The following is a 13,229-nucleotide window of genomic DNA, read 5'->3' as shown; positions in this document are numbered from 1 at the left end:
TTCATATTGAGTGTGTGGTCCACTAAAATTTATAAATCTTTTCATATGAAATATATAGTCACAACTTCCCCATCTAATAGTTAATTTTATAAACCCCAATATAGGACTGAACATATATTTCTGAAAAATTCCATTTTATTAGATTTGGCCTAACATTCTAGACTCTCAAAATATTTTTTGGATTTATATTTTATTCTCAGATTTATGATATTTGTAAGTTCTAAACCTTCATCCAAATCACTGAAAAAAAAATGTTAAGCAACACAGAGATCAAGGAGAAATCCCTGGGAACACTGCTGAGATTTACCTTGATGATAGTGGACACTGATCATAGCAGATTCAACCAGTTCTGAACTCAACTAGTACAGATCTTTCCCATGGATAGAATGGGAATATACATTGGTACTATACCATTCTTTTGATCTACCATTATAGTAACTTTGTCAAAAAAGGAAATGAATTAGATTGTTATGACCAATTATTAATGATGCTATAACAATGATCACCACTGTTACAAGGAAAAGTGGACTGAATTTGGAGCCAGAGTTCATGTTCTAGGATTGCTAATTACTACATTCAAACAATTTTATGCAAGTATTTATCTGGGCTTTAGTTTCCTCAACTGTTAAAGGAGCTGGATTAGATTATCTCTTTGGTTCCTTCTATCTTTGAGTCTATGAGCCACATGATCCATAAATCCTATAATATACTATAAAATTTTGTAGTTTGTAGATTTAATTTCTCTGTTTTTGAGAAAATTATGATAGTGTCTGTCCATATTCATTTCCTGTTCAGATGTCAGATGAGTGGCATAGACATTATTAAGTTCTGTAACATCAGAGGAAGGAGAAATCCCTGAACCAAAGTGATCAGGAAAGGTTTATGAAGAAAATAAGAAAACGATCTTGAAGGATGGGAATAATATTCAATTTGAAGAGTAGGAATTCTAAATAAGGGTCATAACATTAGCACAGTCTCTTGAGTTGGAATAAGCAAGATTAGTTTGTGGAAAGCAGTGGACAAGAATGATGGGAGAAAGGTCATCTTAGGGAATAGTTTAGTTGAAAAATTTGATCAGAACCAAAGTGAGGAAAAAACTTTGAATGCCCTGATAAATAATTTGAACTTTATGCCTTATGCTAGAGGGTTTTTTTGAGACAGGAACCTAGGATGGCTTGAAAAAAGGAGCTGTTCAAGGGCCAACACTCTGTCTGTCACCCAGCTACCCCTACTATTATTACTATTTTATTTTATTTTGGGGTTTTTTTCTAATTTTGTTTTTTGCAGGGCAATGGGTTGGGGTGGCTTGCATGTCACACAGCTGGGTGATTGTTGGGTGTATGGGGACAGATATGGGCTTGGGTGCTCCTGGCTCCAGGGCTCCATTCATTGCGCCACCTGGCCATACCTACAATTATTACTATTATTTTTTTTAATTTTAATTTTTTTCTCTCCCCTTTACTTTATCGCTCAAGCAAGCCTATATTTTTTGGTGGGGAGGGGGTATTTTGTTTACTCTTAAACAAGAATATTTTATTAATGTATAAAAAAACATTAATTGTACAATGAGAATAAATATTTTTTAAAAAGGAGCTGTTAGAGACAGAAAAACCAGAAAGCCTTGAACTCCTATATTATGAAAATCATGTGACCCTGATTCAAGACTTAGAAGAAAACTGAAGAGGCAATGTTTTGGCTTCCTTTTTCCTCTTTGTAGATTAATGGAAGATCGGGAGATTCTCCTATATTGTGACCTTCATGGCCACAGTAGAAAAGAAAATATCTTCATGTATGGCTGTGAGGATAGTGATGAAGAAAAAGAGTTGTGCTCAGGGCAACGAGTATTTCCATTTATGCTGAGCAAAAATTGTCCAAACAAAGTAAGCATGTCAAGTTTTCTTTCCTTTACTGAATGTAACCCATATAGGCCAATAAAATGGATAATTTGATTCAATAAAATTTTTTAAAATATATTAAATATTATGTATAGCTCAATATTTATTCAGTACTCAAAGGGGAGATTTTAGGAGGACCCATTATATAACCAACATTTTAAGAATAATAAATTAGAGTAGGAAAACAGACCAATCATCATTTCCTCCAATATTAAAAAGTTTTGAAGCCTTTTTAACTATTAAGCATCTATTCTGGGGATATAAAAATAAAAAATGAAATAATCCCTTCTTTCATAAAGTTTAAATCCTCCCAGAGGAGAAAACATATACACAGTTAATATGAAGTGCATATGAAATAATTGAGGGAGGAGAGAAGAAAGGTAATTATTGTGAGGATCAGAAAAGGCTTCACTTAGAAGGTGGCAGAGGAGATGAACCTTGAAGAAAGTTGGGGATTTTAACAGGTGAAGGTAAGTAGAGAATGCATTCTAAGCCTATGCAGAGGCAGAGCTGGGAGATGGAATATCATGTAAGGCCTATTTGACTGGAATAGAGTACACGAGGAGAAGCAAAATGAAATCAATCTAGAAGAAGATAGGCTGGAAACAGATTGTAAGCTTCAGGGACTATTTTTGGCTTTTAGGATAAAATATGAACACTCCCTCTTCTTTAAAGGGGTTTCTTTTTAAATCTTGAAAAATTTTGGGAGGATTTTTCCCCGTAGAGAGTCCCTGAAGCTTTTTGAATAAGTTGGTGATATGTCTGGTGCTATATTCTTAATTTGGCAGCTATGTGGAGTATAAATTGCAAAGAAAAGAGTCTGAAAAGGGGGAGACCAGTTTGAAGACTTGTATATGTCCCACTGAAAACTTCTGAGAGTCTGATGGTTGGATGGCAGAATAGCTGAATGAATAAGAGGAAGACAGAGATGAGAAACATTTTGGAGATTTCCTTGATAAAACTTGGTGTCATCTTGGCTATAGGCAGGAAGCAGGAAGGATATACTTCTTCAGTAAAGGCTGATACTATGATTGTTTCACACCTCTTACATGAGCATTTAGGTACTTATTCTCCATATTGGTTCAATAAATTGACTACAAGTTTTAAAATATGATTTAGGGTTTGGGTTTTTTTTTTTTAGGTTTTTGCAAGGCAATGGCGTTAAGTGGCTTGCCCAAGGCCACACAGCTAGGTAATTATTAAGTGTCTGAGGTCAGATTTGAACTCAGGTACCCCTGACTCCAGGGCCGGTGCTCTATCCACTGTGCCACCTAGCCACCCCTAAAATATGCTTTAAATATTGTACTTCTATAATGTATCAAGGAACCTTGCCTCCAATAGAAAAAAAGAACAGAAAATGAGAAGGAAATTAGGGAGAGTATGGAAGAGAGCAAAAAAGAATTCTGGCTTGGAAATGATGAGTTTAAGTTAAGTGTATAACATCCAGTTGGAGGTGTCCATTAGACTTTCGGTGATTTGGGAATGATGTTCAAGGGAAAGACTAGGACTGCATGTGAATATATTCTTCTAGGAGTCATCTGCATAAAAATGACAATTTAATCCATGGAATCTTATGAGATCACCAATAGAAAGGGTATAAATAGAACCTAGAACAGAGCCTATATTATATTAAATGTTCCTAAATACACAAAAGTGGAAATCCAATGGATCTCTTACTGAGATTCTGAAAAAATTACTTTGTTGAAAATGCATATGAAATATCTATACATATAGATACATAAATATCTACATAGTCAGTTCTGTTATATACATTGCAAAAAGCAGTTAATTACACAGAATTGCACAATTCCAGAGCTTATGGAGGAAAATGGATATAAGGATAAAATGTTCAAAAATTTTAAAAAGATAGATACCTAAAAAATGATAGCATAGTTTTATATGTTTTAAGTAAATAAAAAAAATATAATTAACAAAATGGTGACCTCCCAAACTTAAAGAGCAAATTGGAGGAATTACAGACTTGCCCTCAGACCTCACATCACTGACAGAAAGAGTGAAGGGAGTGGGGTAGAAGGGGGGGAAAAGGATTAGCCCTTCTCCTCAGTCCACAGCTCCTCCTTCACCAGAAGTTATACAGCAGAGTACTTTACGTTAACAAAGAATTAAAGTTTGCTCATTAGAAGTGAACATCAGAAGCATCATGCCATGTGAGTCATTATGAAGTGATCGTTTTCTGAGTTCTCTTGCTTTTATCTCATGGAAGAAATCTGACAAAAGCAAACTCAAAAATCAAATTATGTTCAAAATGTTTCCTAATATTTTAAGTTGAAACAAATTTGTATTTTTGAAATAGGTGTCAGCGTAAAACTGATTATATATGGTTCAGATCTTTGAACTCTTAGACAATTTCCTCAGTCAATCCAGATCAGTATCTATTCTGAAACTTAGAGAAGGAATATCTAATCTTTTTTCCTTGTCATGGACCTTTAAATATTTAAAATGCATAAAATAAAATACATTGAATTACAAAAGGAATCAAATTATAATCAATATATTTATCAGTTTTTTAAAAAAACTTCACAGATCTCAGGTTAAGAACCCTTGTCTTAGAGACTTTCCTGGGCACAGAGATGTTAGATGTTTTGCCTTGGGTCATACAGATAATACATGTCAAGTAGGAATGAACCAAGATCTCTGTAGCTTCAAGGTCAGCTATCTATCCACTATAAAATACAGCTGTCATGTGATATATATATACATATATATATGCATATATATATGAATGTAACCCATATTGTGTTACATATAAATGGCATATATATATGTGGGTATGTGTATATTGTATATATTTATGTTGCATGTATGCATATATATTTATAAATGTAAGTTTAACCAAAAGCAAGTAAATGAGGTAGCCATCTGTGTTGTAGGGCCTCACTGTTCTTAGATCAGCACTTGGGTACTTGCATACCCCATGGGGTAACTTACCATATTGACCATGAACATTGAAACTTGTTTTAAATATTTATTTGCAAAGATTCAAAGGATCATAAATTTTCTTTAAAATTTTTCCTGAAGCTCTACACTTTATGTAATTTTTTTTTGCATTTTTAACCTACTAATCACTAAGAATCATTTTTATGTTACGTGGTGTTTTTTTGTTTCAGTTTTCATTCTCAGCTTGTAAGTTTGATGTTCAGAAGAGCAAAGAAGGGACAGGAAGGGTAGTTATGTGGAAAATGGGAATCCATAACAGCTTTACCATGGAGGCTACTTTCTGTGGCTCTACTATTGGTAAGATGGTATTCTCACTTAAGTCCCCAAGGGTTATAAACTAAAAGATTATTAAAATGTGAAAACAGAAGTGGAAGTTAATGTATCAGTGAATTAATTCCCCCTAAAAATGTATCATTAATTAGCCAGTTTTGTCCATATGATGTACTATAATATAATAGCTATAATGTCTATTATATAGTTACTGATATTGCCACATCTTCTCTCAGAAAGTTTTAGTCTTTCTAAATATAATAAGCTAATAATTATTATAATAATATCAGTAATTGGGATTTGTATAGTCCTTTTTAGTCTTGCAAAGTATTTTATATATTTTATTTAATTTGATCCATATAACAATTCTGGGAGGTACATGGTATTATTGTTCTCATTTGACAGAAGAAATTGAGGATAAGAGTTTAAGAATTTGTCCAAGGTCACCTAGCTAATTTGAACTCTCCAATATGTTTTTTATTGCTCATCTTACAGAGGCATATTGAGTTCATGATTTTCATGAGTGCAAAGAAATAATAGGATATGGTTTGCTGTTTATAAGAAGAGCAGTATAGAGAGACCTTACTGACTTTTAATAAAGTGTCAGCATAGAAATTTGTTTCTCTAAAATATAAGAACTAAGTTATGTTGGTTTTTGTTTTGGGGTTTGTTTTGGACCTGTCATGTCAGGGTATGAAGCTCCAACTGAGGAACTTATTCACTGTCTGGGACCTGGGTTCAGTGACTCACTTATGGTCTCATAGCCAGGATATAGCAGAACCAGACTTAAACCCAATTCAAGACCAAGTTTCTGTCTACAATGCCATACTGTCTCTCCTTTTATTTAGCAATCACAAAGTAGCTGAGTCCAAGTTAAAATAAATTTCACACTATAGTGAATAACCACTCCAATTCTACTCTGAGACATGTTCTTGATATGGAGATAATCGTAAATTCTCAAACGTATGTCATCAGAGTTTAAACTTAAAAAAAGATTTTACTGGATTGGAAATGTTTCAGTTATGATTCTATATCTCTGTTGCCCAACCCCAACCTCTCAACTTTTGAGAAGCATAGGATGATGAATGTTTTAGTCAACTATTTCAAGTACCAGCTAAGTTATAAAGTGATTGAAATCTTGACTTGATGAGGTACAGCAAAAGAAGGGACTCAATCTTAAAGTATACAAGTAATGGAATAAATATGTAGAAAGCATGTGAGGCAAATGGATATCTGACATTTCCTAGTACTGTAAGTTCTTCTTTAAGTTTTCCTCAGATGTAGACTTCCCCCGATCTCCAAGGGTCTATAACTTTCTAGAGATACTACATACTAATAGGAGTCTTATTCCCTAGAACCTTCTGTCCTCAATGGATCAATCTGATGAAGACAGTTCTTTTACTATAAGTTTCATTCCCCTAAAATCACCTCACAAGTCACCATTAATATGTTTAACTTTAATATTAAGGGGACACAATTAGTTTGAAATAAGGACATTTAACAAAATGTCACAATAAATAATCACAAAATATCTTCCATAAACCTGGAGGTATACTCTCCCACAAAAAAAAAAATATATATATACACATCAGTGAGAAGTGAGGGCACATATAAGGAGAAAAATTGAGAGTCACCAGTAAGAAATGCATGTGACCAGTGCATGTTACCAGATTATTTCATTCTTCTGATTCTTAAGGGCCATTAATGTTATTGGATTATTTCTGCTGACTCATGCTGATCCTTCTTGACACAATATCCACCAAACTGCTTTGCAGAATACTGATCTACTTGACATGATGTTTTTTTTAGATTTTTTTTTTGCAAGGCAAATGGGGTTAAGTGGCTTGCCCAAGGCCACATGGCTAGGTAATTAAGTGTCTGAGACCGGATTTGAACCCAGGTATTCCTGACTCCAAGGCCAGTGCTTTATCCACTATGCCACCTAGCCATACCCTTGACATGATGTTAATAGCTTTGCCTCCAATCTTCTGGCTTAGTTTATATCTTTGGTTATCTCCTGCTCAGATGTAGCCTTGTTATTTTAGCTTATAGTCCAAAAGTTTTTTTCTGCTACTGTTTTTTTGAGAAAGGCAGAAGAACCATTGTCTTGGACCAGAAAAATGCTTTTCCTAGCAATTTTGTATTTTCTTCAAAGTTTCTTGAAAGTATTACAATAGTCTAAGCTCAGGCACCAAACTCTTTAGATCAAAGGATGCTTTCAGCTAGCTAATGCCCTCTCAATTTTTCTTTCCATTTTCCTTTTTTCTAGGTTAGGGACTAAGTCTCATTGTTCCTATCAACAAAATTATGCCCCATTCCCTGATATAGTATTCAAACTTCAGGGAACAGGAACTAAGTCTCAACTCATCTAGGAGACTCAAAACAAAAAAAAATATTTTCAAAGAAAAATAGATGCAATCCACATATTATAAACTTAGAAAGTATTTTGCAAATGTAAAATGATTTTTAAAAGATCATGTTTTTCTCATAAAAACATATTCCTCCTCGTCTTTGATCAAAAAGTTCTATTAGGGTTGACAAACAATTAGGACACTATGGATTATTTACATCTATTAACCAGTTTTCTTCAATCCTGTCAATGTGCATCTCCTATAAATAGAATAATATCACAAAATTACTATGGAAATCTGTCTACATATTCCTTATATCAGGGAAAGAAATTAAAGGAAAAGTTTCCTGGGAGGCAATATAATTTAATTGTACTATCTTTTCAGCTACTCGTCTTATGAAATTTAATTCTCATATGTCAATAAACTATTTTTTTTTAGGTAATAGACAAGGTACCCACTTCAATACAAAAGACTTGGAGTCTATGGGGTATCATTTTTGTGATTCTCTTTTAGACTATTTTGATCCGGACCAAACAAAGGTAAGAAAAATAATAGTTTGTTTATTAGAAAACATTACCTTGTCTATGGCAGAATATTTCACTTAGTAATATAAAAAAACTTAGTGGAGTTTTCCTGTATCTTTGGATGTCAATCTAATTCCATTGTTAGTAGAGTCCTGATGTTTTAAGCCATTAGGAAATGTAGCACATAATAATGAGGTCCAAATGTATACAGCACCTGCATAAAGAAGTTCACATAAAAATTAGAGCAAAAAAAAGGAAAGAATTGCCTTTTGTCATTACTAGACACAGGATTCTTAAACAAGGGATAGAGGTCATCATATAAATAACAAAAACAAATTTTATGAAATAAAATTTAAAAGATCTTGCATGGAAAAAAATTAATGTAGAATAAGAAAAACTGTCAAATAGAAATAGTTTCATCAATCATCACTAGTAAAAGATCTGCTAATGAAGATATGGATATTTGACATAAATATTGTAATCAGCAACCTTTTTCCAAAGTGATAAAAGATTATTAACAATTTTCAAATAATATTACAAACTGTAAAGGATCATAGAAAATATGTTCCAAGTCACTAATGGTAAAAGAAATGCACAGTAATAAAACACTGAAATATTACTAGTTTAGCAAATTTAATTTTTTTTTAAAATATGAAGTAGTGAGTGTTGTAGGAAGATAATCATGGAGTTTTGATAGAGCTATAAATTACTCTAACTGTTCCAGAGATTTGGAATTGTGCAAGAAAAATTACTAGATTTTTTATAGTCTCTGACTCAGTGATCCCATTACTGATCTTATGCCCTGAGGAGGCCAAAGACCAAAAAAAAAAAGAGGTATATTTATTTACAAGTGTACACATACACACACACAGACATATATGTATACAGTTTCAAAGCCCTTTTTATAGGAGCATAGAACTAGAAGAAAAGTGAGCATTCATTAGTTGAAGAATTGTTTAAAAAAAAAGAAACCATAGTATATATGAATGTAATAGAATATTATTATACACTAAGAAATGAAAAGTAGGAGGAATTCAGAGAAACTTGGAAAGATTGGTGAATTCAGAATGAAATAAGTAGAACCAAAAGAACAATGTATACATAATAACTATAACAATGTAAATGGAAAGATAACTAAAAAGTAGGGAAATTCTAAATAATTAAATTAATAGTGGTACTGGAAAATATAATGAAACACCTTCCTCCTCATGGCAGATTAGCAGAATGTGGTATACATTTTCAGATATTGGATGTTTTTGCTTAATTTTTTATATTACACGAGGTAGCTCAATTAGGACTGATCAGGGATAATATTTTCAGGGATTACTATGATATTTAAAAAAGGTATCAATAAAAATTTATCATTTTCTACAACCAAAGAGAGAGATATATAATGAAAGTCCTAATAAAATAATGACTTCTATTATTAACCAAGAGTATAATTTTTTTCTAGTATCATCAATGTGTGAAAGAATTAGAAGAATTGACAATGCAACAGTTAGGCATAATAAGCTCAAATAAAATGTACTATGAATCAGATGCTTCATTCATAGACACTGCTTTGGATCTAGATTCTAGGTAAGTTGAGATTATAGAGGTAATTATATTAGAATCAGGGATTTTAAGGAATATAGACAAAACAAGGCTTATTGGTAGTAAGTAAACTACCAATGGAACATCTACTTATACAAGTATATGTATATACTTCAGCCTGCTTTGGGAAGCAAAGCCACAAATCTTGGTACTACTGATGTAAATTGCTTCACAAAATTATATCCTATATAATAATCATTAATATACTAGCAAATTCCAAGCTTTTTGAATAATAATAATTTCAGGGGAAATTAATTTAATACTTAAATCTTCAGTGAGAAATACTTTTTTTTAATCAAATTTAAACAAAACCTTTTTAGGTTGCATTTGTACATATTGATCTCTCCTATATGGTATTACAGATATCTAATCATAAAATAATCACTTTATACTTGACTTACACTGCCAGTTAAAACGTCCACTCCATAAAGTCTCACTTCAGGTAACACCTTCTGTCATGAATTATTAGAATATTTTAGAACTGGAGGAACCTTAGTGAGAATATCTAATTCCATGTCATCATTTTATAACCAAGGAAACTGAAACCTAGAATCAAGTAATGTGATTTCACCAAAACCACACAGATAGTAAGTAATTGGTAGAACTTTGCCACAACTCAGATGAGGTCTTGAGATGCTTGAATGTTAGATCATATTTATAATATCATTTAATAGAGATCAATATAAAATCTAACATTTAATTTCAAGGAAATCAACTTCACAGACAAAAGATTCCTATTTACCATAAAATAATTGCCATGAATTTAAGTGCCAAACTCAAAACTCCTTGACCATAATTTCAGGGAAGATCATTTTTAATAGTTAAATATTTTAGTTATCCATATTTTCTATTTTTATTTAGCTTAATAATGGCTGCATTTTTTTATTCTTATAGTTGTACTTAGCCTGCCCCAGAAGGAACAATTAGGCATAATGAATAGAAAACCAGCCTCAAAACTGGGTTCAAGGCTTGCTTCTGACTTATAGTGGCTGAGTGACTCTGATCAAGTCACCTAACCTCTCATTGTGCCCAGTAAATTCTTTAAAATTTAATTACAGAGCTGTTGGTGAATATTGGTAGAAGGAGTCCCTCATACCAGTAAAATCTCAGGTCTTAGTCAAGGACAGTGTCTAGTACTATAGTAGATGAAAGTTATAGTGTATTAAGTCTTAGTTATAGCTAGATATTTTTTGTGTTCATTAAGGACACTACAATTTAAGAAGGAACTGATAAATTGAAGAATATTCAGAGATTATGATAGAGATGGTGAAAGGCCTAGAAACCATATCATATGAGGATACTGGTTGAAGTTAACTGGAAAAGGAAGGGATGATTTAGTGTAAAACATGATGATCTTCTTCAAGTATTTGAATAGCTATTTCTAGAAAGAGGGATTAGATTAATTTTGTCTATACCCAGAATGCAGAATTAAGAGAAATATTACAAAGAGAGAGTACAACAAGGCAGTTTTGACTTGAAATTTCAAAAAAAAACTTCCTTAACAATTAGAACTGGGAAATATAATTGGGAAATAATAACTCTCCCCAAATAGTGGTTTTCAAATAGAAACTAGATAAAGACATATAAGGACATTACAGGTCATCTACCTCTGCCAATGTTCCTGGTATTGCTGAACCAGAGCTCACAACTGTGGTGACTTGAATTAGTACAAATTTATATTACCTAATCTCAACTGGTTCATTGTTGCAGTAAGGTCATCCTTTTCATCCTCACTAGTTGGTGTAACTCTCCATAATGACTTTTCTGAACTTTCTTTTTTTTTTCCAAATGTTCCAACAGAACCAACTTCTTATACTTTCTCAGTTCATGCCTTTCCCTCATACTTTACCCTGTTCCCAGTTGAAGATTTCTGTGAAGAACTCCCTCTTCTCTTCTCTTCTTCATCTTACATCCCATCTTGTTTAAAAGGCTCTTTTCCTCATCAAGGTCCAAACTGTTCTTGCAGCTATCCTTCTCTCTATATATACTGGTTACTTTTCTACTACCTTAAAGACATACCCTAGACTGCCTCCTTTTTCAAATAAAACAAGAAAAAATAAAAAGCTTGCTATCATCCTATAGCATCTGATATCTTCCCTTTCTTAGACATGCTCCTGGAAAAAATCCATTTACATTCATTCTTCCAATCCCTCTCCTTTTTCTTCTTAAACCATTACAAATCTGGTTAAAACTAATGAAAATTCTCAACAAAATCTAATGGCCTCTCCTTAATCCTCCCATCTTCCAAACTTTACTATTGCTATCAAGGTCACTACCATCATTCCATTCATTGAGCATAGCAACCTCTCTGTCATCCTCAGTTTCTCCTTTTCACAAACTTCATATATCCAGACAGTTGCCACAGATTGTCATGTCTTTCTTCACAGTATCACATGCATCTACTTCTTTCCACCTACAAAGTCATCACTCTCATCTCCTTCTTCTTGGATTTGGTCTCCCATTTGGTCTTCCTGACCCAAACCTGACCCATGCCAAGCCACCCCTCTCATAGCTACCTAAATTATTTTCCTAAATCACAGGTTTGATTATGTTATCTTCCCTACTTACTTGACTCCAATGGTTCCATTGCTTCAAGAATTAAATATAACTTCTCTGTTTGAAATTGAAAGTTCCTCACAACCAACCCCATCTTAAGTTTTAGTCATTACTCCCTTTCCTGAATGTTGTGACCTAGATTTATTCACTGTTCTGCCCTCAATACACCATGGTACATCTCTATGCCTTTACAGTAACTGGACTCTATACCTGTGATGCACTTCCTCTTCACATTCACCCTCAGAATCCATAGTTTTCTTCAGGATTCAGAGCAGGTGCCAACTTCTTTAGAAAACTCATTTTGGACCTCTCACCAACTCGTGCACAACTTCCCCAAATTACTTTATAGTTATTTCATGAATATTCTATATATAATTCTATGTGTTCATATAGAACTTTTGTCCCTGTAAATTTGTTTTAACAGATAATTTTATTCATACACAGTTTAGATTAGAGGGTCTCTGAGGTCTTTTCCAATTCTGTGATTCTCTAAACCAAAATAAACTGATTCCCAGAATTCCTTCAGGTACCCAGTACAGTCATGGTATCCTTCAGAGAAATGTTGATGATGATGGTGGTGGTGGTGGTGGTGATATTAGAAATGTTAATAATATCTTACATTTATACTATGCTTTAACTTTTACAAGATGTTTTCATATACATTGTCACATTTCATGGTTACATGAACCCTGTGAGAGAAGCTAGTCAAGAATTATTCCATTTCCATAGATGAGGGAATTAACATTCTGGGTTGTTAGGTACCTTGACTGTTGCCACATAGCTAGTAATTGTTCCAGTCAGTCCAGGGGCCCAATCTTCTTAATAGTCCCTCCAGGTTTTTTCTACTCTCCTGGATAGTCTGATCTACTTTAGTGTGAATTATTTTATTTTCATTTTATTATTTTTACCATGGACATTAGAAATGAATGGATTTGTGACTTTATTTTTTAAAATTAGACATCATAAAATAAGGTGATTATTAGAATTATACCCTTCCTGAAAATCATGCCACATTGTAAACAATCATTTTTACATACATAGAATTTTGTTGTCAAGTTATTTCTGCCATTCTCCAGTGATGT

General features: G+C 33.0%; 1 protein-coding gene across 8 annotated transcripts in view; it reads left to right on the top strand.

The window, feature by feature from the left end:
* The window catches only part of AGBL3 (AGBL carboxypeptidase 3), a 140,761-nt gene that overhangs the window by 42,352 nt on the left and 85,180 nt on the right, over positions 1 to 13,229 (top strand). For 7 of the 8 annotated variants that reach the window (XM_074193637.1, XM_074193635.1, XM_074193634.1 and 4 more), the window contains 4 exons: positions 1,718 to 1,880; positions 5,024 to 5,150; positions 7,913 to 8,013; positions 9,452 to 9,576. In XM_074193637.1, the coding sequence (XP_074049738.1) occupies positions 1,718 to 1,880; positions 5,024 to 5,150; positions 7,913 to 8,013; positions 9,452 to 9,576 (516 nt within the window). Of the gene's footprint in view, positions 1 to 1,717; positions 1,881 to 5,023; positions 5,151 to 7,912; positions 8,014 to 9,451; positions 9,577 to 13,229 lie in introns of those variants that run through there. The other variant, XR_012470075.1, reaches the window with a different exon arrangement.

The sequence above is a fragment of the Macrotis lagotis genome, chromosome 7 (assembly GCF_037893015.1).
Source record: "Macrotis lagotis isolate mMagLag1 chromosome 7, bilby.v1.9.chrom.fasta, whole genome shotgun sequence".
Classification (NCBI taxonomy): domain Eukaryota; kingdom Metazoa; phylum Chordata; class Mammalia; order Peramelemorphia; family Peramelidae; genus Macrotis; species Macrotis lagotis.
The sequence above is the reverse complement of the archived record's forward strand: the minus strand, read 5'-3'. Positions and strand labels throughout refer to the sequence as shown.